This window comes from Papio anubis, chromosome 1 (genome assembly GCF_008728515.1).
Source record: "Papio anubis isolate 15944 chromosome 1, Panubis1.0, whole genome shotgun sequence".
Taxonomy (NCBI): domain Eukaryota; kingdom Metazoa; phylum Chordata; class Mammalia; order Primates; family Cercopithecidae; genus Papio; species Papio anubis.
In genome coordinates, this window is record NC_044976.1 from 160712944 (window position 1) to 160737024 (window position 24081).

General features: G+C 53.5%; 1 protein-coding gene across 2 annotated transcripts in view; it reads left to right on the forward strand.

The window, feature by feature from the left end:
- Nucleotides 1-24081, forward strand: part of CACNA1S (calcium voltage-gated channel subunit alpha1 S) — a 74508-nt gene that overhangs the window by 46036 nt on the left and 4391 nt on the right. Inside the window, exons 20-39 of one of the 2 annotated variants that reach the window (XM_003893329.4) lie at nucleotides 557-663; nucleotides 1234-1321; nucleotides 1604-1711; nucleotides 4940-4992; nucleotides 5915-6061; nucleotides 6537-6738; nucleotides 7189-7347; nucleotides 9018-9128; nucleotides 9807-9890; nucleotides 13720-13776; nucleotides 14687-14815; nucleotides 14999-15064; nucleotides 15624-15715; nucleotides 17119-17278; nucleotides 17745-17872; nucleotides 19190-19286; nucleotides 19599-19701; nucleotides 20662-20763; nucleotides 21040-21164; nucleotides 23862-23990. In XM_003893329.4, the coding sequence (XP_003893378.2) occupies nucleotides 557-663; nucleotides 1234-1321; nucleotides 1604-1711; nucleotides 4940-4992; nucleotides 5915-6061; nucleotides 6537-6738; nucleotides 7189-7347; nucleotides 9018-9128; nucleotides 9807-9890; nucleotides 13720-13776; nucleotides 14687-14815; nucleotides 14999-15064; nucleotides 15624-15715; nucleotides 17119-17278; nucleotides 17745-17872; nucleotides 19190-19286; nucleotides 19599-19701; nucleotides 20662-20763; nucleotides 21040-21164; nucleotides 23862-23990 (2247 nt within the window). The remainder of the gene's footprint in view (nucleotides 1-556; nucleotides 664-1233; nucleotides 1322-1603; nucleotides 1712-4939; nucleotides 4993-5914; nucleotides 6062-6536; nucleotides 6739-7188; nucleotides 7348-9017; nucleotides 9129-9806; nucleotides 9891-13719; nucleotides 13777-14686; nucleotides 14816-14998; nucleotides 15065-15623; nucleotides 15716-17118; nucleotides 17279-17744; nucleotides 17873-19189; nucleotides 19287-19598; nucleotides 19702-20661; nucleotides 20764-21039; nucleotides 21165-23861; nucleotides 23991-24081) is intronic. The other variant, XM_009190366.3, reaches the window with a different exon arrangement.

Genomic DNA, 24081 nt, shown 5'->3' on the forward strand with positions numbered 1-24081 from the left:
TCAGCCCTGTTTGATTTTAAGGGCATAATGCATTTGTGCAAAGGCCTGGGAGATTATTAGAGAATATATCAAAGAAACTGAGAGGGGAGCAAGAAGGCAGGTGCTGGGAAGGAGATGGAGAAGGAGGAGAGAAGGCCCAGGACCCCTGGAGTCTTGGAGGGCTTGTTCAGCCTGATTCAGCAAGCCACCAGGCAGAAGGGATTGCCCAAAAAGCTTTCCAGGAAGGAGGAGAAATTTTGTGTCACAAAGGAGACAGTGGGGCCAGGGCCTCCCACTCTGTGGCCCCCTGGGAAAGGAGACCCAGGGTTCCCTATGGCATGTGAAGAAAGAGACTTCTGGCCCAGCTGCCCATGGGAAGTCCCCAAACTTCAACACTGTGAGCAGAGATAGGAAATGCATTTAGGCCACTGCAACGAGTTGAGTGAAATATAGAGATTTCTGGAAGATTATTGCCTCAGTAAGTGCTCTCCTGAGCAGAGGCGAGAAGCCCTTGTCTGTGGGAGACAGGCCTGTTCCCCAAGCTCCTCCACCCAGGCTGCTGCCTCTGTCTCCCCAGATGACGACCTATGGAGCCTTCCTGCACAAAGGTTCCTTCTGCCGCAATTACTTCAACATGCTGGACCTGCTGGTGGTGGCCGTGTCCCTCATCTCCATGGGACTTGAGTGAGCAGCGTCAAAGACCAGCCCTGGGCACTGACCACCGTCTACTCTGTGCCAGGGCTTTGTAATGGGAGGCCCACCCATGTTGGTGGGCCCCTGCCACAAGAGGAGGGTCTCTCAGGGCCTCTGAGGGGGACAGGGGTCCTGTGGGTTGTCACCAGCTGGAGTGTGAGTTGCCACCAGCGAAGTGGGCAGCACTCTGTCCTGGAGACTGGCAGGGGATGCAGAGAGGAGGAAGTGGTCCCTCCCTCCCCCACCCTGCGGGGAGCACAACCCCTGCCTTCAGGGTGCTCATTGTCTGATGGGAGGGATGGAGCCTCTAGCCACCCACAGGGGAAGGCTGTATTCTGCTTCACGACACACCCATGAGAACACAGTCCAGACAGCAGGGGTGGCTGTGCCCTGGAGTAGGGCACACTCTCACAACTGGAGGAAAGGGAAGGGGAAGATGGGAGGGTTTGCAGGCAGAAAGGCAGCTGGTGTGGAGGGCGGGGTACGACTAGAGGCTCCACTGCAGACCGGGCTGGCTGGAGCAGGCTGCCCTCAGCCCCCGCACCATTGCCACCCCCCCAGGTCCAGCGCCATCTCCGTGGTGAAGATCCTGAGGGTTCTGAGGGTGCTCCGACCACTCAGAGCCATCAACAGAGCCAAGGGGTTGAAGGTGAGAGAGGGCCTGGGCATGAGCCCCGGAGAGGGATGGGAGGGTTACAGGGGCCTCCTGACTCCAGAAACTTCAGCCCAGCCATGGCTGGGACCCCTGTCCCATCTCCCTGGCCAGATAGGGGGGAGGATGAGGCTGGGGTAGCCGTGCCTCCCCACCAGCCTCTCCCCGCCTCCAACTCATCAGGAGGCAGCAAGTCTTGCACTCCTGAGGTTTCCTCAGCTGGGTTAGCGGGGTTACAGTGAGTGCACCCCCAGCCCCCATTGGCCCCTCTCTCCCCAGCACGTGGTGCAGTGCATGTTCGTGGCCATCAGCACCATCGGGAACATCGTGCTGGTCACTACCCTCCTACAGTTCATGTTTGCCTGCATCGGCGTCCAGCTCTTCAAGGTGAGGCCCTGCCTGTGCAAGCAGCTCCCGCTCCCACTCCCAGCCCTGGTGCCCACTCTCAAGCAAAAGGAGCCCCAAATTGTGAAAACAGATGTCTTTGAATGCAGTTTTTCATACGAGAATATTTTATTTTGAAAAATAGGTCTTCACCACACCAAACATGTAAGTCTGCAGAAAACTAGTAAGACATCATTACATTTAAATAGCACCTTGAGTTCCACAAAAGCAGCCCGATGATAATCTCAGAAACAGTCAATGGGCTTCTAACACTACTGAAATGGTAGCAGAGGGTCATGTGTCTATTGAGTTGAAGTTAAAATACAATTCAAGCACCATCTCTTAAAGCTATTGTCATGCACTTAGAATTCTATCAAACGAAACAAGAAAACGGTTAGTTTGATGTCCATCTTCTAAATTTGACTATGAAACTTCAGTCTATAAATACAACTCTCCTAAATCAAACTTTTAAGAGGCAGCCGTCTTTCAATGATGGTCAATAGCTTTAAGAGATCAATGAGCTAAAATGAAAACCTGACAGCAACTATCTTAAGCTCTTCAAAAAATTAAATACACAAGCAACACAACACGTTGAGACTCAAAGTGAATTTGCTTCAGTTGAATGCACAGAGTTTTGAGGCTAATATATGGCAAGTCCAGATCTGGTTTCCTCAGTGATATCCATTCTGGGCCTCTGTGGTTCTGCCGACCACCACTGCCATTGTGCCATTGTATCTGCTCTCTCCCTGCCCCTGCACGGCTTCTCCTTGGGGAGGGAGCCCTTCCTCCCAGAGCCCTGCAGCCATTCCTCTCCCTTCCCACCCTTGCCCACTTCCTCCCATCCTGCCAGGCCTGTCTGTGCCAAGCATATGCCCTATCCCAGACCCACACTCCGCCTCCCTCAGTGCAGCTGGGCTGTGGCAGCCCATCTTCCCTGCTGGTATGTCTGGCATCATCCACATCTACCGGGAGCTCCTAAGGCTGAGAGTTCATCGTCTCACATCTGGAGCCAACCTTATTCTTTTCTCACTTTCTTAGGGGAATACAGCTATTCAGTTCCTCTCTAGGAATCAGCCCTACAAAGATGTCCCTCCCGCAGAACCCTGATTTCCAGATGTCTCTGGCCCTCAGATCATTTGCAGGACAGAGAAATTGATTTCTGAATATACACCAACACCTTTGACACTTCCTGCATGACCCAGCTGCTCCTCCTACCACCAAAGCACAATCTTTCAAAGTCATGATTACATAACCTCAGTCAGTCTTAGACAGGCAATGGCATCATCTTACAATCATTCATTCATTCAACAAACATGTACGGAGCATGTTTTCCATACATGAGCCAGGGCCTCTGCTAGAGCTGAGGGCCTTACAAGCCAAATCCTCCCAGAGGGCAGGGAACAGGCTATGAGAGAAACAGCAGCGTGAAGCTCCCAGAGGACCTTCGGGGGTAACAGGTCTTGTCGGTCCCTGTCCTGGAGGGATAGGAGGGATGGGAATATTTATTGTGTCTGGCCACTCTGCCAGCTGCATGTGGCCTTCTCCCCCTGGCCCAGCTGAGGGCTGTCCACCTCCTGCCCCCCAGCCCCTTCCTCTGCCAGGCTTGGGTCCCCAGAATCCCCTGAGGGCAGAGTCTGTGTCTGCCTCATCCCTTCATCTGGCCCCCTGCCCAGGGGCTAGTGCAGAGGAGGCCCACCAGACACGCTCCCTGAAGGAATGAATGAGCCGCTGCCCTTCCTCTGGCTTCCACGTCCCTTCCAGACAAGCAAGAGCAATTGCCTGTCAACACCCAACTCTCGCCATGCTTTAGTCTGTCATTAAAAGACCCCCCAGTTCCTGCCTTCCAGGAAGTCCTAGAAGCATAACACTGCCAATTGGCATTTGATGTTGCATTTGACTCCGTGGAAGCTTGCCACGTGCATTCCACGTTATAGCAGAGAGTCAAGCTTTGCTTCCCATAGTAAATTGTGCATTTGATGTTAAGTGCCCAGGATCTGCCCAGCGGCAGCTCTATCCACTCCCTGCTTACCCCCCAGTACCACCTGCCTCACCTTCACCCTCTGCTCCAGCAACTATAAAAAGGGCATGTAGTAGGAACAGCGCAGACCTATGCGGCAGGGGCAGTGGGGGGCAAGGTCCAGCTGTGTCTTTAGCTAGTGCTGCGTCCTTGGCCGAGGCAGTTTCCCTATCTGAGTCTTTGAAGGAACTGCACCAGAATCCGTGGATCTCAAGCCTGATTTAGCCTCCTTAAGACCTAGCCACCCTGCTGGGCATGGTGGCTCACGCCTGTAATCCTAACACTTTGGGAAGCCAAGGTGGGCAGATCACTTGAGGTTGGCAGTTCAAAACCAGCCTGGCCAACATGGTGAAACCCCTTCTCACTAAAAATACAAAAATTAGCTGGGCATGATGGCACATACCTGTAACCCCAGGTACTCAGGAGGCTGAGGCAGGAGAATTGCTTGAATCGGGGAGGCGGAGATTGCAGTGAGCCGAGATCATACCACTGCACTCTTGCCTAAGTGACAGAGCGAGCTTAAAAAAAAAAAAAAGACCTAGGTATCCACTACTTTCATTCAAACATGTTGTTCAGGGGTCCAATCTGTGACACAGATAAAAGGAGCAACTGCTCTGGCCAAAGTCAGTGCAGAGGAGCACAGAGCCCCCCTACCCAGGCCTTGGGCTAGGACATGGGACCCTGCTTGACTTTGAGACAAGTTGAGTCATCAGAGCCCAGCTGGGCTCCAACTCTGCGGCTCCTGCCCCACTGGCAGGAGGATGGTGGTGGGAGGTGGGCAGCCCCTCCTCCTCGTTCCATAATGGGAGACCGAAGAAGGCCTTCTGCAGCAGTACGGGATGTGAGGGGCTCAGAGGCTCAGCTCCCCGATGGAGGGGCAGGGGCAGAGCTGCACTCATGTACATCCCCTCAGCCCATCAGGGGCACTCAGTAAATGCCCCTCTGAGGCACTGCCTTCTCGGTCTTGGCAGCATCTAGGCTGGGTGGGAAAGCCCTGGGCGAGCTGTGGGAATGAACGATGGTGAAGAAAGGAGACTGCTCTGGGGCCCTGCCCCAAGGGCGAGTTCATGCCTCTGAGAGGAAGAGATCCTTTTTGCAGATGCTTGCCTTCCCTCCCCGCTTCCACTGTTCACTCCCAGAGCCCACTTTTCTATCCTGTTTCCATGACAACATACCTCCCTCCCTCCCTCCCTCCCTCTTTCTCCTGGCTGCAGGGGAAGTTCTTCAGGTGCACCGACTTGTCCAAGATGACAGAGGAGGAGTGCAGGTACACGGGGCAGGGAGCACGGCAGGCTGGTCACAGGGCAGGGAGCACTGTGGGACAGTCACGGGGCAGGGAGCACAGCAGGATGGTCACAGGGCAGGGAGCACTGCGGGATGGTCACGGGGCAGGGAGCACGGTGGGATGGTCACGATGCAGGGAGCACTGTGGGACAGTCACGGGGCAGGGACCACAGCGGGATGGTCACGGGGCAGGGAGCACTGCGGGATGGTCACGGGGCAGGGAGCATGGTGGGATGGTCACGATGCAGGGAGTACTGCAGGACAGTCACGGGGCAGGGAGCACGGCGAGATGGTCACGGGGCAGGGAGCACTGTGGGACAGTCACGGGGCAGGGAGCACGGTAGAATGGTCACGGGGCAGGGAGCATCGTGGGACAGTCACGGGGCAGGGAGAGTGGCGGGATAGTCACGGGCAGAGAGCGTGGCAGGACGGTCATGGGGCAGGGAGCACTGCAGGACAGTCACGGGGCAGGGAGAGCAGTGGGACAGTCACGGGCAGAGAGCACGGTGGGACAGTCACTGGCAGAGAGCGCGGCGGGAGGGTCACAGGGCAGGGAGCACTATGGGACGGTCACAGGGCAGGGAGCACCGTCGGACGGTCACAGGGCACGGAGAACTGCGGGACAGTCACGGGGCACGGAGAACTGCGGGACAGTCACGGGGCAGGGGATTGTGTGTTGGTGGATGATGGCCCTTCAAGCTGGAAACTGGGGAAGCTCAGCCTTTAGGCCTAAGAGGGATGCTCACAGAGGCCCCTTTCCTCGGGCTTGCCCAGCGATGTCCCCTCGGGTCCCAGATCCAGACCTTCATTTCTCCTGCACACCCCCCACCCAGGGCCCAGAGGATGTGGGTGGGGCAAGGCAGCCCAGCCGTGCCCTGTGGAGTGACTGGGCCTCACTGCCACAGGGGCTACTACTACGTGTACAAGGACGGGGACCCCATGCAGATAGAGCTGCGTCGCCGTGAGTGGGTACACAGCGACTTCCACTTCGACAATGTGCTCTCAGCCATGATGTCCCTCTTCACGGTCTCCACCTTCGAGGGATGGCCTCAGTGAGTGGGGGCTGGGGCCTGGGTCCCTCATGGGCGTGGTCAGGTAGGACCAGGCAGCCAGCCTGCCCTTCTGCAGCCCCCATGGTGCTACTGCTATCTGTGGCAGGTGCCCAACAAACCCACCAACTCTCTGATGGTTTGATGGTATGTTGACTGGTCACTCCAAAGTAGGCCTGACCAGGGGGCTCTGACAAAATGTATTCAGTCCCCCATAGGTGTATGCCTCTCTGCCCACAGGGCAGATTGTTAATACTGATTGACTAGGGATAGATGGAGCAACCTCTGGAAAGGCAGGGCCATTCCAGGGTTGGGTCTGGTCTTTCCTGGCCCTGTCCTAACTCCTGTCCCATAACTTGACTGTTGAGAAGGCTCCCTTGGCTCGCCACAGCCAGTGGGATAAGGCCCATCCTTCCCAGCCTGACTCTCTGCCTTGTCACCCCGCCCAGCCTGTCCTCTCTTCTCTGCCCATCCCCAGGCTGCTGTACAAGGCCATAGACTCCAATGAGGAGGACGTGGGTCCCATCTACAACAACCGTGTGGAGATGGCCATCTTCTTCATCATCTACATCATCCTCATTGCTTTCTTCATGATGAACATCTTCGTGGGCTTCGTCATTGTCACCTTCCAGGAGCAGGGAGAGACTGAGTACAAGAACTGTGAGCTGGACAAGAACCAGGTGCCTGGGCCACCTGCCAGAGGTGGAGGGCAGAGCTCCAGCAGACCTTCTGCTGGCCCGAGCCCTAGGTCCAGCCAGGGAAGAGAGGCCTAAGGGTGACCCCAGAACCGCATTTGATGCCAAGCCCTGGCCTCCATGCACCCTACCCTATCTCCAGCCTGAAGCAATACAAGTTGGTAGAGTGGGTCTTCTCGTGGAACCTCATGATGCCCAGAGAAAGGAAGCCCTTCAGACCCCGAGGCTAGTCTAGAGCACCCATGGGAATGGGCTGTGATAACTCAAGGGGAACCCAAGAGCCCAACAAGATTCTTCCCCTAAACAGTGCAGAGTCCTCAGCCACAGCCTCTGGCCACAACTGCTCCTGACTTGCCCGTCAAGCCCATGGACGTGGGTGTGGAGAGGGAGGGAGGGGCCTCTTGGTGCTGACCTGTCCTGTTGTGTGTGTTGCAGCGCCAATGTGTACAGTACGCCCTGAAGGCCCGCCCACTGAGGTGCTACATTCCCAAAAACCCATACCAGTACCAGGTGTGGTACGTTGTCACCTCCTCCTACTTTGAATACCTGATGTTTGCCCTCATCATGCTCAACACCATCTGCCTTGGCATGCAGGTAAGGGCTCCCCAGGAGACAAATGTCTGATCAGATTGGGACCTGGGCCTTGGGTAGGGCAGGGTGAGTAGGGCAGGATAGCCCGGATTCCCCCCAGCAGACATGTCCTGTGTACTGTGTGCTGAGGCGCTACATGGAATACAGAAGTGAACTGCACCCAGGCCTTGACACCAGGCACTTATGGCTTATTAAGGAGGTAATTCGAGCATAAAAATAGTATGGTAATTCTGCAAACAGGAGATAGCTATCACAGAAGGAAGAGAAAGTGTGGGAAGTAGAAAGTGCTTTCTCTGTTTTTCTTCTGCTGTTGCAAATCTGGGTGGTTGAGTTGGCTGGAATCTTGGCTCTGGTCCCAAGAAAAATGGATTTAGTATTTGCAAAACAGGTGTCTCTCTTGGGAGTTGAGCACCGTTTATAGACAATATCATAATTAGCAGCATCGTTATCAAGCCTTGGTTAAGCATCTGATTCCTTAAGCCCTGTATAAATAGGATGGTGCAGCTAGGCTTCCTGCTCGTAAAAGCCCGAGACACACCCAATGGTAAGAACACACACTGCAGGCCGGGCGCAGTGGCTCACACCTGTAATCCCAGCACTTTGGAAGCCCGAGGCGGGCGGATCACGAGGTCAGGATATCGAGACCATCCTGGCCAACATGGTGAAACCCCGTCTCTACTAAAAATACAAAAAATTAGCCGGGCGTGGTGGCGGGTGCCTGTAGTCCCAGCTACTCAGGAGGCTGAGGCGGGAGAATGGCGGGAACCCAGGAGGCGGAGCTTGCAGCGAGCCCAGATCACGCCATTGCACTCCAGCCCGGGCGACCGAGCGAGACTCCGCCTCAAAAAAAAAAAAAAAAGAACACACACTGCTAGGTCATGATGATATGGAAAGACAATCATTGAGCCAGGAGGCCCAGGTCACAGAGGATCATCAGCACTGCCTTGTGTTTGGGGCCGAGTCAGGCAGCAGAATTGGACAGTCCTACCGAGGCAGGGCAGGGTGGAGGCAGTCATTGGATCCTCCCAAACTACCTGGAAGGTTTTGTGGAAGAGGTAGAATTTCATCCACTTTCTAATAAAACGGTCAGAGATCTCTGGGAAAACTTACAAGGAAGTAGATTTAAGGAGGGTCATAGTGGTGGGTGACAGGGGCCTCACCATCGTGCCTCACCATCACTGGGGGTGGTGTGCAGACACAGTAAGCTTGGTGAGCTCTCGGCTTCCCACTAGTAGACAGTGATAACACGGACTGTGGAACCCAGGCGTCTTCTTTCCTAGTCCTGTACCCAAATGACTAAACAGAACCTGTCACAGAGCCCTGGCTGGACGACCTCCCATCCTGGTCCTCCCAGATCAGATATGTAAACGAGCTCTGGCCCTGCAGCCCTGCATGTAAATGAACACACTCGACAGGACTTGGAATTGGAGCCCCTCCCCTCCTGTGTTACCTCTTTTGTGGTGGTGGGGTAGGGGGAGGATGTTCATAAAATTTGGTGGAACTCAGGGGATTGCCAAAGCAGCTTCTAGTTTTCTGAGCTAAAACAAGGTGAGCAGGGGGCCCAAGAAAGGGTTGGGGCCTGCCCAGGAAGAGGCAGGGGCTCTGGGAATGCAATCTACAGGGTGGGCAAACCCGGCCCATCCTGACCCACTGCTCCTGTGTCCCCTCCACAGCACTACAACCAGTCAGAGCAGATGAACCACATTTCAGACATCCTCAATGTGGCCTTCACTATCATCTTCACCCTGGAGATGATCCTCAAACTCATGGCCTTCAAGGCCAGGGTAAGTGTAGGGGCTGCAGGGCCAGTTGAAAAGCTGGGGCTGGGGAGGTGGGGCCTTCCAGTGGAACATCCACCCCATCCCTCATCCTATCAGGGCCCCTTTGCCCAGCACTTCTGCTCCCAACTTGCTCCTTTGCCCACTTCCACCTTCAGACACAGGGCAGGCAAATCTTCATGCAGCCAGAATTGACCGATGACAGAAAGACTCTGGATGCCTCTTCCTTTGAGCTTCTCTTACATTCTCGCCTGCCCTGAAGTTTCTGAAGAACAGGCCCAGGGCTGGGGGAAAATCTTGCCTTGTCTCTTTGATTCTCAAGTCCATTCCCATGGTTCCCAGCACAGCCCTGTCAGTTCTGCACTGTAAAGCCCCAGACAGGATGTTCAGTGGGGTTCAGGGGATGAAAGATATCTCTATCTGGACCAGGACCCCAAATCCTGAGTTCCCAATGATTCTCCCCCCCACCCCACTGCTTTCTGCTCTGGAGGAGGGGAAATGAAGAGGAGGGTTGGAGTGGGGGAGCCCACTGGAGCACCAGTAGGGAGGTGGAGTCAGGGCACCTCACCTTGACCTGACCCGCAGCTCCACATTAACTCGAGTGGGACACTGTCCTCTGCTAGCAGCCAGAGTTCCTTTCTCCCAAAGCTCACCCCCTCGCTCTTCCATCCTTTTCCCTCCCAGGGTTACTTTGGAGACCCCTGGAATGTGTTTGACTTCCTAATTGTCATTGGCAGCATCATTGATGTCATCCTCAGCGAGATCGACGTGAGTATCAGGCAGGCAGAGCCATCACTAACGTGGGTCCAAGAGCATGTGTTCAGTCCACAGATATTTGTGGGTTGCCCACTGTGTGTGCAACATGGAACCCCAGGGGTTAAAAAGATGGAATGACAAGTCATGGCTTCTCCCCTCAAGGGACTATCATCCTGCTGGGCGAAGAAATAACTCAGATACCAGGGAGACACAATGGATGTACCTACTACACTATCAAAGGCAAGAGCTGTATTGGAAAGGAAAGTCATCTCTGAGTGGGGTGGTCAGAGAAGGCTTCATGGAGGTGGTGCCATCTGCCTGAAGGAAAGGGAGGTGGTGACTGGAGTTGGAGAGGAGATCTAGCACCTCAGGCAGGGCTATTGTAGGAGAGGCACAGAGCAGGAAATGCAAAGAAGGTTCAGGGCATGCTGAGTGGTCCAATTTATCAGAAGCATAAGAACATGCAGACACGAGAACGGAGAGGGCGAGGCTGGAGAGCTAAGCGGTGAGAGGGGGCTTCAGCTTTATGGAGCAGGCAGTGGAAAGTCACTAAAGGTTTTTAAACAGGGCAGTGGGAGGATTAGAGTCCTACTTCTTTTTTAAAAATATGTTTTTGGAATATGCAGATGGGGTCTCACCATGTTGCCCAGGCTGGTCTCCAATTCCTGGCTCAAGTGCTCCACCTGCCTCAGCCTCCCAAAGTGCTGGGATTACAGGTGTGAGCCACCACGCTGAGCCCTTAGAGCTCTGCTTCTAAAAAGCTAGCCTGGAGGTGAGCGACAGGAAGTCAGAATGACTAAAATTAAGAGACCCGGTTAGAAGACTCACTCATTTATTTCTCAAATATGTACTGGGCACCTCCCGTGTGCCAGGCTAGGTTCTTGCTGCTGAGATACAGCAGTGAACAAAATTGTGGAACAAACTGGCAATAAATCAATCAATCCCTAATACGACAGGTATGACAAATACATAGTATTATACAGAAACATAAAGGGAAATAGGGGCTTAGAGTGGAAGAGCATGGGAGGGTGGTGTCCATATGACACTGTAGCAGAGACCTGAAGAAAGCAAGGGCATGAGCCATGCCAGAACGGGGGCCAGAGTGCTGGCAGAACAGGATGCCAGTACAAAGGCCCTGCAGCAGGATGGTACTTGCTGAGTTGGAGGAAGAGCAGGAGGCCCTTGTAGCTGGAGGAGAGAGTGGTGGAGATGAGGTGAGAGAGTGGTGGAGATGAGGTAGGAGAGAGAAGGCAGGGGCCAAATCATCTAGGCCCTTGAAGGCCACGGTTACAATCTTGGATTTTATTCTGAGGGAGACGAGAGCCCTTTGGAGGGTTTAAGTGAGAACAGACTTTAGTTCTAAAACAATCACTGTGGCTGCTGTGTTGTGAACAAGCTAAACTGCAGGGGACACGAGGGCTGAGCCAGTGAGAGCAGTCAGGCGGTTCCCACAGTGATCCAAGTGAGAGGCGATGGGGGCTGGGGCTGGCTGTGGAGGCCGTGAGAAGGGATCCATGTCTGGATCTATTTTGAAGGTTGAGCTGATAGGAAGGCTCCCAGGATCTGGACCAAGGGGATGAGGCCTTGGCGGTGGAATGAGAAACAGCAGTAGGACCTGCCTTGTGAGGGGGATGAAAGGAGCAGGGAGGCAGTTCCAGCCGGAGAGGTCCACATTCAAGGTCTTAGAAGTGGAACCCTCCAGAGGCTGCCTTGCCGAGGGTCTGCAGCTGCAGGTTGCTGCAACGATGGAGGGCGGAGACTATCCAAGAGTCAGAGGCCAAAATCAAAAAACAGTTGCCCAAGTGGCATCCTAGGAGGGACACAGTGGAAGAGAGAAAAGATGAGCATTCTTCTTTCTGAGCCAGGGTGGGATGTCAGAAAGCTGGCTGATCTGGCCATGAGGGATCCCAGCAGGGGACTGGCCCTAAAGCTAGGGGCTCAGCCATGCATAGGGCTTTCTTCTGAACTGCCCACTGCTCAACGGAAAGCCCTTAGGCTGTGCCGGCCTGTGGGGTGAACCTTAGGGTGAGTTGGGGATAGGAGTGGAAAGATGAGCACTGGAGATGCCTGAGGTGGGGTGTGGGTGAGAGGAACAGCTGAGGAAAAGTCTGGAGTCTCTGAGGAAGGAGCCCTCAGCTGAGGCTGAGCTCTGGCAGGGAGTGGGGACTTGGCTGTCACACCAGCTGTCTGATGTGCTAGGGGAGGACCAGGGTGGGAACCCTGTTCACTCTCCATGCACAGAACAGTGACAGACAACCCCATCTGCTCAGATCCCCTGGGGGCGCTGAGCTAGCGAGGGCCAGGGTGGGCTCTGAGCAAAACCAATGCGCGCGTGTGTGTGTGTGTGAGTCTCTGTGTGTGTGTTGTGTATTTCCATCCACACTCAGTTTTTGCTGGGAAATAGTATCCCAAAAGGCTCCATGGTTTGACAGCAGCACTTCTCACCAGCACAGCCAGAGCAGAGAAATCTAAACAGCCAAAATAAACAGCCCAAGCTAAAAATAGTTACTTGTTAAAATTTGAGGTCTGTGTAGGGGAAGCCTGGATATATCAAAACGGTGTCTTTGGTGGTGGAGGCCAGGAGGGTGTCACTGGTTTTTATTTGATTTTTAGCAGATGTCCCTTACCAGTAGTGTCTGCTTAAAGTCACGTGAAGGTTGATTTACACACCTGATGTACAAACCAGGGAAAGGGCTAGGGGAGCACATTGGTTAGAACTTTCTGCAAGGACAGAAATGGTCTGCCCTGTCCAATAGAGTAGCCTCTAGCCACACATGTCTACTTGTCACTGGAAAGGTGGCTAGAGGAACTAAGGAACCAATTTCTGGTTTTATTCAATTTTCATTGTAATTCAAATAGTCACATGTGACTAGTGGCTACCATATTGGATAGCACAGGTATAGAACACTGGTCATCATCCTTGCTCACATATGAGAATCACCTGGGGTGTATTTAAACTTCTGAAGCCAGGTCCCATCCCCTAGAAGCTGACTTAATTGACCTAAGTGGAGACCCAGCGAAGATATGTGAATTTTTTGAGTTCTTCAGGTGATTCTGACATGCATCCAGGGTTGAGAACCAGTAGTCCAGGGAAAATCTGCCCCAAACAGTGTTGTTTAATAGGAAGACCATTATGCCAGGGATCAGTCTACCTGTGGATAATTGGAAGATAAAACAATGACTTCTTTTGACCCAGGGCTCCAGAACAAGGGTGTCACATGAAGTGTGACCCAAGGGAATAAATAGGAAGAAATTGCTCCCACACACCTCCCCACCTGCTCTTCAAGAGCCTAACTACTGAGATAGCAGCCTTGGTCCCAGTTCCAGTCCGGGGCAGAGAAACATCTGCTGTGGGGATCTCAGACTCCCCCGGAGGAGTGTGCCCCTGGGAGATGGGACTTCCACAGGGGCCTGGACCCTGGCCTCAGGGCACTACAGATGTGAATCCATTTACAATGAGCAGGCATTTTCCAACACGCCCTTGTTAGGGACATCCCCAGCATCACATAACCCAAACACATAAGAAAAACCCAAACCCTTGCCACCGGTAGCTGCATTTCTGAAATGAGAAGGGACCTGTCTGTGTCCAGCCTTCCCTCCCCTTCTTATTTTCTCGTCCCCTGCCTCTTGCCTCACAGTTCCCACAGAGCTTCAGTCCTCACTCCCACCCACCCCGCCCCTGATTGACAGCCACGTGGGGTCTTTAGCCCCTGCCTCTGTCTTTTTCTCTTTAACTCTTCTGTGTGTCTGTCCTTTCTGACACGTCTCTTCACCTCCCTCCCACGTGTCCCTCCTCCTCTCTCTCCTCTCCTTCCCCTCCCCTCGTCTCTTTTCTCCACAGACTTTCCTGGCCTCCAGCGGGGGACTGTATTGCCTGGGTGGAGGCTGCGGGAACGTTGTAATTTCAGGCTGCACGAGCCTGCCCGGCACGCTCACCAGCTCCTGCCCTGCCACTTGCATGCATGGGCCTGGCTGCGTGGATTGCATGGGGTGGATCAGCACTCAGGGCTCCCTCCCCAGGGCAGGCCCCGCTGAGGACCCAGGCTAGGCTCGGGTGGGGGCAGAGGCTCTGCAGTCAAGTGTGCATGGATATAGTGGCTTCCTCAGAGCCCTGGGAGATGGAGTGTGGGTTCTCTCTGGCATCATCTACGTAGATGGAAACACAGTCCAGAGAGAACTGTGACCGCTGGCAAAGGACCTTAGTGACAGTTCATTAGGCACAAGGCCTTTGAGGACACAGGAAGCAGAGCAGGGACAGCTCTCCCCTTCCAGAGTAATTCGTGTGTCTAAGGCTGGCACAAGATTAGAGGCTTGCCTGGCTTAGAACAGCCGCGTGTGGGGTGGGAGTGATGGGGAGTAGCCACATTGAGTTTATGGCAATAGAGCAGCCAAGCTTTGGGAAATCTTTGCACTGGGAGGATGCCGGGGAGGGGCCCTAGGAGGGCCAGCAGGGTCCTTGACTCCGTGGCAGCTTGAGAAGATAGTGAGATGTGCAGGAGGTCGGAGAGGGCAGGCAGTGGGCCTGGGTGCAGCCACACCCCGGGGCAAATCCCTGCCACTGCTCCCAAGTGTGGGCTTCACCACACTGCCTGGTGCCCCACGTCCTCTTCCCTGCCTCCCAGCTGAACAGCCCCAGAGCCCTGCGCCCGAGGATGGTCCCGAACTAGTGGACAGCAGGGGCCAGAGGTGGGGCTGGAGCCTTCCACAAACATCTCCCCAACACACACAGTGCACCTCCCTCCCCACCCTGCCCCTTACGCCTCTGAGGTGCTGCCCCCAGACTGACCTCTGGGGCTGCTGCCCCGCAGGACCCAGACGAGAGTGCCCGCATCTCCAGTGCCTTCTTCCGCCTGTTCCGTGTCATGAGGCTGATCAAGCTGCTGAGCCGGGCAGAGGGAGTGCGCACCCTCCTGTGGACGTTCATCAAGTCCTTCCAGGTGCAACAGGGACCCTGGAAACTGCACGTACCTGGGGAGGCCACTAGGGACATCTGCCTCAGCCCAGGGTGGGCCCCAGGGGAGCCCGGGGCAGGGCAAAGCCTGGGGAGCTAACAGAGGGCAGGGCTGCAGACACACAGTGGAGCCCTAAGACACTGACTGGTGCTCCCGCCCGCCCTGCAGGCCCTACCCTACGTGGCTCTGCTCATCGTCATGCTCTTCTTCATCTACGCTGTCATCGGCATGCAGGTGAGAGGCAGGCGGGCCCAGGCCAAAGCGTGAATCTTGGCCAGGTTAGAGGGGGCATCAGTGGACCCTGAGGAGCCTGAGCAGCACACGGGCTGGACCCTCTGCCCTCCCTGCCTTGCTTGTGAGAAAGAAGGAGGGGCAACCTCCCTGATGGTGGATGGCTGGAGTGTCAGATGCTTGGATGCCATCCAGGAGAAACCTGGGCATGTGGGTGGAGAGCAGGGGCCAAGCTGTGTCTCTAAGGCCCGACTAGAGGCCTGGGTGGCCTCTGTCTACCCTCCCCTGAGAGCCCTTCCCCCACACATTGACTCGCCAGGTCTGCTTGCTGCTGGGAAAACGGGTCTACCCTCCTACTTTTCTTTGGCTTGCTGGGAAGAACTTTACCTGACCTAGAAAATAATCCCATTTTTTTGGCTTCAGGTCTGATGTGGCCTGTAATGAACGGAATTTTGGGGAAGTAGGGGCAAAAGTGGGGGTCAGGCAAGAGAACGCAGTGGGGTGTAAGCTGAGGGGATACTTAAATCTAGGTTCCACAGTCAGGGCCCTTTGTGACTTGCAGATGTTTGGGAAGATCGCCTTGGTGGATGGGACCCAAATAAACCGGAACAACAACTTCCAGACCTTCCCACAAGCTGTGCTGCTGCTCTTCAGGCACGTGTCTCCCACCGCCCCCACCCCCACCCCACTGACCAGTCAGCCTCTGCTCTGTTGTAATCTGCACTGGAGCCAGGGCTGGCTTCATGGGTGTGTGACCTGTGCAGCCACACCGGGCCCTACACTCAGAAGGGTCCCCTGCTTGGTTGCATGCTCTGCTGTCACTGTCTTGAAGATATTCATTGTTTTTGAACAAGTGGCCCCACAGCCTTGTTTTGCACTGGGCTCCTCCACTGAGTGAAGTGCTGCGTTCTCCTCCCATCTCATCCCCGTGAAGCAAAAGACAGGGTGAAATATCTTCTCCTGGACATTTGCCCTTGTCGCTCCCGGAGCATGAGCAGGAATGCAGGGAAAGGCAGAGCAAAGAACCAGATGGGGTTGGGGGCGCTGCCACAGGTAGGGCGCAGGGGCCTATGCTTCGCCAGGGCACAGGAGCTAGAGCGTGGATTGCAACCGAGGATCCTGGGCTGCAGGCCTGCTGGGTGTGCAGGAGCCAGGTGAGAGAGGTGAGCTTCCTGGCCCACAGTGGAATGCTCCACTGAGACCAGACAAGGCCTAGGGACACCCACACCCATGGCCCCTTCTTGGCACAGCCTGTCGAAGGCTCCATGAGGTCACAGCAGCCTGCAGCCCTTATGGCCTGTGAAAAGGAGACCGCCACCTCACTGTGTTCAGGCGGAGAGTCCCACCTCGCCCCTGGCTCTGCACTCAACTCCACACCCGAGGCCACCCTGCACTGCCTGCTCCAGGAAGGAAGAGAGCTAGCTGAAGTGAGGTAGTCATTAGACACAAAGGCGTGGGAAGTTATGCAGTCTGGCTGAATGTGACTAGGGGAGACACTTCTTCCCAGCTGGAGGGAGGTTATCTACAGAGCAGGTGGTAGCAGTTACGGGAAAAATGCAAACATGTCATGCATATGCACCTCGGATGCATTGAGATTCTTCACTCGATAGCAACACATCCACAAGGTGTGAAATCTAAGCCTGCTTTTGTGACTCAGTTAGAGTGGGTGCCAGTTGAATTCAGCCAGTTGGGTTCAACTGTGGGGTTACCTCAGAGAGTGCAGTCAGTTAACCTCTTTGGGGCCTCCGTGACATCTGACCCTGCCTTGCTTTGGTCAGAACAGTGCATCCCTCTAGTAACTTGAATCATAGATTGACTTTGCCCTCTTCTCTAAAGTTTGGCTCCTGCTTGTAACACTCCGTGAGGGCTGCAGCACAGAGGGGAAACAGGCCCAGCTCACACTGAGCTACATGGTGAACATGAAGATCGGACCTCCCTACCTTTGGGCAACCGCCCTATTTTGCTCATCTGTCCACACCCTGCTCCCACCTGGCTGCCAGCCTCCTGCGGGGCCAGGCAAGAGCAGATAGGTGACAGGAGCCTCTTCTGTCCTCTAGGTGTGCAACAGGTGAGGCCTGGCAGGAGATCCTACTGGCCTGCAGCTATGGGAAGCTGTGTGACCCAGAGTCGGACTATGCCCCAGGGGAGGAGTACACATGTGGCACCAACTTTGCATACTACTACTTCATCAGCTTCTACATGCTCTGCGCCTTCCTGGTGAGACACTGCAGGCCTGCGGGATGGGGAGAGGGCTTTGATGCACTGAGGCATGGGGGAGCCTATTTGCCCCTTCCTGGCCAACTTCCACCTCTCCTGGGATTCATCTCGGGGACACAGGAAGCTCTAGTTAGCTTGTCCCTGGTTCTGGTCATCCTGAGTGGGGCTTTGTTTCCTGGGTGCTTTTTCACACTCTAGAGAGGTTGCCAAAAGTTCTTACTTTTTTTCTTGTTTGGGTTAGCACTCATCAAAAGGGATTTAGCAAGGCCAGAGGGCACTGTCTGTGCAAGAGCACAGAGACATGACGGAGCATTGCTGTGTGTGCCATGTGGGTGGTTCAGAAGGGCTAGAACCAAGAGCACAGGTAGTGAGAAGTTGTAGACCAGTGGACACCTCCCGGCTCCCCCACCCTAACCCTGGACCACCTGCCTTTCTGTGTTGGGACTCCTTGGTTCTTCTCTTGCAGGTCATCAACCTCTTTGTGGCTGTCATCATGGACAATTTTGACTACCTCACCCGGGACTGGTCCATCCTGGGCCCTCATCACCTGGATGAGTTCAAGGCCATCTGGGCAGAGTATGACCCGGAGGCTAAGTGAGTCCAGTCTGTAGGCTCTGTGCTGGGCCCTCCATACTAGACCCTTCCTAGCGTCTCACAGGGAGTCACTCACCAGTTTATTCAGTATGAGTGGGCTTCTCCTTCCCCCTTCATTTATCCGAGGTCTCAGACCAGAGAATCAGAGTCTCTCCAGGTTGGAAGGAATCCTACAGCTTCCCAGGATGGAAACACCCTTGACTTTATTGAGAAATGGTCATCCAGCTCCTGCCTGAACACTCCTAGGAGTAGGAAGCTCTATACCTCATCAGACACTCTAGACCCCAAATCAAAGTGTGGTCCTCGGACCAGCAGAATTGGAGCTTGATTAAAATGCAGAGTCCCAGACCCCTCCCAGACTGACTGAGTCAGACTCTTGCATTGCTCTGAACGTGAGCCTCGGGACATTCGTATGCACTTTAAAGCTTGGAGAGCACGGCTCTCTTACTTTCCTTCCCAATAGGAAATATGCGTCTCCCAATGGTCTGTCTCAGATGAGGAAACTGAGGTTCAGAGAGGTTAAGTAAATTGCCCCAGGCCATGCAGCTAGTAAGAGATGGTGCCAAGATTCAACGCAGGTCTGTCTGGTGCCATAGCAACCATGCTTTAAAGTGCCTCCATCAGCAGGAGCCAAACCTACTTGCCTCTACCAGTCACCCACAAGTCCTCACTCAGCCCTCTGGAGACAGGCGGGGAATCTTTCATCTCTTTTTCACAGGCCCCCTGCACCATCAAAGAAAAGAGGAAGCCAGTAGGACCTTCCAAAATGATTTTTCTCAGGCAACACTCACAAGCTGCTCTTGCCATGCTTGTCTTTCGATCTGACCTCCCTGGTTGTTCTGTTTTCTGACCTCCCTGGTTGTTCTGTTTTATGTCTATTCTGGGAGTCACGGTGCCAGTGAAAATGTGGTTTCTAGCTCTGGACCAGTCTCTGGAAGTGGGCTTCCACCTCCCTTGATCTATACCCTCTCCTTCTATTAATACAGCCCAAGAGGCCCTATTAACTTGACCAAAACCTAAGAAAGGTCCTGATGGGGAAAATGAGGGCTGGATTCCAGACCTGGAGATCCGATATCCGAGGGAACGCCCCAAAAGAGAGAGCTTATTTTGGGGTACCCATTTTGTAGACAACAGTTAATCCTAACATTGTCTCTTCTTTTAAAAGGGAACTGGGCTCCCACTTCCTAAACACAGTTGGAAAATAAGGAAATGCTCCCCTGTTTCCTGGCTGTCTTTCCCTTTGCCCATCCTCTGAGCAGAAAGGTTCTGGCAGCGGAGGAGGGTACCAGGTACATAAGTCTGTGTGTCCTCCTGCAGGGGGAGGATCAAACACCTGGACGTGGTGACCCTGCTGAGAAGGATTCAGCCCCCTCTGGGCTTTGGGAAGTTCTGCCCACATCGCGTAGCTTGTAAGGTAACCAGAGCTGCCAGGGATGGGTGGCCCCAGGGAGGGGAAGAGTCACCGAGACACAGGGAAGCTGGTGAGGACCTGATGGAATGAAGCATTTTAGAGCCGGAATCTCCTGGGTCCCCAAGTTCCTCCTGGAGGACCTAAAGTCTCAACAATGTCACCCAACTCATCATTCTGTCCCCTCACAAAGGATGTCCTGGTCAGCCGACACCCCCAGCCCTCATGTCCCATCCCCTCCCAGCCCACAGACTGGGTGAGGATGACTTGCCAAGCTTGTCCCAGCTCAGCAGCAAGCCACTGCCTCTCCCTGCACAGCGGCTGGTGGGCATGAACATGCCCCTGAACAGTGACGGCACAGTCACCTTCAATGCCACACTCTTCGCCCTGGTCCGCACAGCACTCAAGATCAAGACGGAAGGTGAGAGGGCCTTCCAATGTGAGCCGCCTCCTTTCTCCCAGAGGCTGTTCCTGGCACAGATTCTGCCAGATTCTCAGAGCTCAAGATTGCTCTCAACTGTGGGAAGAAGCAGAGGGAAGACCCTAGGCCATGGGCACAAAGTCCTCATGCCCCTCAGGGCTCAGAGGGAGTCTGAGTGTTCTCTGCAGGGCAAAGATCATCAAGTGTCTGTTCCCACACTCCTCAGCTGTGTCTGGGGACCAGAGAAGGGCCAGTGCTACCACAGGGGTCAGGAGTGCCCTGTAGTTTGGCTCTGAGCAGGAGCAGAGGAGGTTCTCAGGTAGCACTGGGCAGGCTGACGGGAGTCCACATTCGACTCCACTATACCTGCAGGTCCTCACCTACGGGGAAGACAGGCATGGTGGGAGCAGGGGAAGGAGTCAGGGTGGGGTCTTAGGATTGTCTCTCAGCCCTTGCTCAGGGCTCCCACTGTATCAAGCTCAAGTCTCCAGTTGTATCAGGTCCATCCGCACATGGGGACCACGCAGGGTTCTGAGACAACCTCAGGGTAAGCTTCATTAGGAGGGCAAGATGAGGAAGGCCAGGAGTCAGGAAGGAGCAGGTTAGAGCTGCAGCGAGTCTGCCTGGGGGTATTTGGGACAGACCACAGTGCCTGGGGAATTGAAAGATTTTGGAAGAAGAGCAGGAGATGACAGCCTGTTAAACCAACCACGCTGGGCACTGGAAGCCAAGGCCTGTGGGGAGAAAGTACATGACCCAAGAGGTGGGCTGCCTCAGGGGGACAGTGATGCCCTCCCACCATTGCCAGTACCCAGTAAGGCAGCTGCCGCAAAACTCAGCCAATGTTTTGTAGTAAATGACTGGCTGGCTGAGAGGTTCAGAAAGAACTGGGTGGCCTTGTCAAGTGCAGTTGGTGTGATCTGGATAATTTTTGGCCTCTTTGCCTTTCTCCTGCTCCAGGTAACTTTGAGCAGGCCAATGAGGAGCTGAGGGCCATCATCAAGAAGATCTGGAAGAGAACCAGCATGAAGCTCTTGGACCAGGTCATCCCTCCAATAGGAGGTAGGTTCTGCTTTGGAGTCCAGAAACAGCCAAGGAATGGGGTTGGGGAGCTTCTCCAAAGAGCCCCATGGGAATCTGAGAATGGACTAAACCCTCCATAAATGCCTTAGGTAGAGCCCACGGGCATCTAACCTCAGGGTGGAAAGTGCCCAGAGACCAAGTCAGCAAGACAAGGGATTGCTCGCATGCCCGGGCCTGGCTACAGCTGGCTCCTACTCTAAACCAGTGTCAGGTTCCCACCAGCCTTCAGGACATCTCTTGTTGGCTCCTCTGCAGATGATGAGGTGACAGTGGGGAAGTTCTACGCCACATTCCTTATCCAGGAGCACTTCCGGAAGTTCATGAAGCGCCAGGAGGAGTATTATGGCTATCGGCCCAAGAAGGACATTGTACAGATCCAGGTAAGCCCAATCCAGGTACGTTCCAAGGGGCTCCCTGACTGAGCCAGGTTTCCAGACTCTAGTTATCCTTCCATGTCCTTGAGGGGCCAATGACAGAGACATAGAAGGACAAAGGAAGCCCAGAAGAGTGAAAAAATGTCAAGACAGTTCTGGATGGTCCACGATTGACGATGTTTCAACCTCAAAAAAAGAACCAGGGGCACTTCATCTCTGGATGATAGGACCAAAGAAAATAGGATTTGTTCGAAGAAGAAACAAGTTAGACACGAACAGTGGTCTCTAGGTCAGGTGCGGTGTCTCACGCCTATAATCCCAGCACTTTGGGAGGCCGAGGCAGGTGGATCCCTTGAGGTCAGGAGTTCAAGAACAGCCTGGCCAACATGGTGAAACCCCATCTCTACCAAAAATACAAAAATTAGTTGGGTGTAGTGCCATGTGCCTGTAAGCCCAGCTACTCAGGAGGCTGAAGCATGAGAATCGCTTGACCCTGGAAGCGGAGGTTACAGTGAGCTGAGACTGAGACACTGAACCCCAGCCTGGGCGACAGAGCGAGACTGTGTCTCGAAAGAAAAAAAAAAAGAACAGCAGTCTCTAAAGAAAGGTGATCCATGAAGAGCTCTTAAAATGTCCCACTGGGTATGGGTCCAGGTGCAGTGGCTCACAACTGTAATCCCAGCACTTTGGGAGGCTGAGAAGGGCAGATCTCTTGAGGTCAGGGGTTCGAGACCAGCCTGGGCAAGATGGTAGAACCCCATCATTACTAAAATTACAAAAATTAGCTGGGCATTGTGGCATACGCTTGTAATCCCAGCTATTTGGGAGGCTGAGGTGGGAGGATCACTGGAACCTGAGAGGCAGAGGTTGCAGTGAGGCAAGATTGCACTACTGCACTCCAGCAAGGGTGACAGAGTAAGACTCCATCTCAAAAGATGAATAAATTTTTTAAAAAGTCCCATTGGGTATGAAAAGAAAATGTTAGAACTTTTATGTTTTATCTTTTCTGGTTTTATTTCTATTTTTATGTTCATTGTAATGCATATAATTTATAAATCCCCCAAATACACATGCATTTGAGCTATGCTCAAAAATTTATTTCAATGGCTATTTTTATTTTGAAATAATATCATACTTTTAAAAAGTTGCAAGTATAACACAAAACCTTTTTTTTCTGAACAATTTGAGAGTAACTCCAAAACGATGTTCCATCATCCAAAAACACTTTAATGCATATTTCAAGGCATTATGTGTATTCAAGGCAAAATGTGTATTACGAGGGCATTATCCTGCATAATTCTTCTATGTAACCACAACATAACTACCAAAATCAGGAAATTAACACTGATGCTTTTTTTTGTTTTGTTTGTTTGTTTGTTTTTGAGATGGAGTCTTGCTTTGTTGCCCAGGCTGGAGTGCAGTGGCAAGATCTTGGCTCACTGCAACCTCTGCCTCCTGGATTCAAGCCATTCTCATGCCTCAGCTTCCTGAATAGCTAGGATTACAGGCACACACCACCACGCCAGGCTACTTTTTGTATATTTAGTAGAGATGGGGTTTTGCTATGTTGGCCAGGCTGGTCTCAAACTCCTGACCTCAAGTGATCTGCCTGCCTCGGCTTCTCCAAGTGCTGGGATTACAGACGTGAGTCACCATGCCAGGCTGAACATTACTACATTCTAATCCTCAGACCCCATTCAAATTTCACTTGCTGTCCCAATAAATGTCCTTTATGGCAAAAGGATCCAATCCAGAATCACAGTGCATTGAGTTGCCATATCTCTTTAATCTCTTCCATCTGGAAGAGTTCCTCAGTCTTTCCTTGACATGACCTTGACACTTTTGAAGACTGCAAGTCAGTATGTCCCTCAACTGGGGTTTGTCTGATTACTAGGATATGCATCTTGGATAAGAATGCCACAGAAATGATGCTATGTTCTCATTACAAGCTATTAGGTGACACCAGTCTCGACTTGTCCCATTACTGGTGATATTAACTTTGACCAACTCTCTCTATATATATGACATATGCAATCAATAGAGATCACTAATCTAGAAGACAGTACTGAGTAAGAACACTTCTCAAACTGGAAGCCTGGGAAGGGCATGAAATTTTCACCCATGGGGTCAAGAGATGACTCATTGGGAACAATTAAGCTGTGGGCTATCCCAGAGGCCAGAGCAGAACCTGGTGGCCTCTCAGGTACCTGAGACATTCAATAACCCAAGAGGGAGAGTGGGGCCTAGGCTGGGGCTTCAGGAGAGCCCTGGGTACAGTGATAAGAAACAAGTAAGCCACAGGAAGTGGTTCTAGCCAGGTATGGTGGCTCATGCCTGTAATCCTAGCACTTTGAGAGGCCAAGTGGGCAGATCACAAGGTCAGGAGTTCGAGACCAGCCTGGCCAACATGGTGAAACCCCATCTGTACTAAAAATATAAGCATTAGCAGGGCATGGTGGCACATGCCTGTAATCCCAGCTACTCAGGAGGCTGAGGCAGGAGAATCACTTGAACCTGGGAGGCGGAGGTTGCAGTGAGCTCAGATTGTGCCACTGCACTCCAGCCTGGGCAACAGAGTGAGACTCTGTCTCAAAATAAATAAATAAATAAATAAATAAATAAATAAATAAATAATAAACAATAAGAGGTTCTGGTCTCCTCTCCTGGGCTGGAGAGATAACTGAGTCCCTTTGCCATCCCCAGGCAGGACTGCGGACCATTGAGGAAGAGGCAGCCCCCGAGATCCGTCGCACGGTCTCAGGAGACCTGGCTGCTGAGGAGGAGCTGGAGAGGGCCATGGTGGAGGCTGCAATGGAGGAGGGAATATTCCGGGTGAGGGAGAGCCAGGAGCACCCCTAGTGGTCTAGACACCATAAGTGGCAGTGTCTCACAGAGAGGAGGGCCAGGAGCCCAGCCACATGAC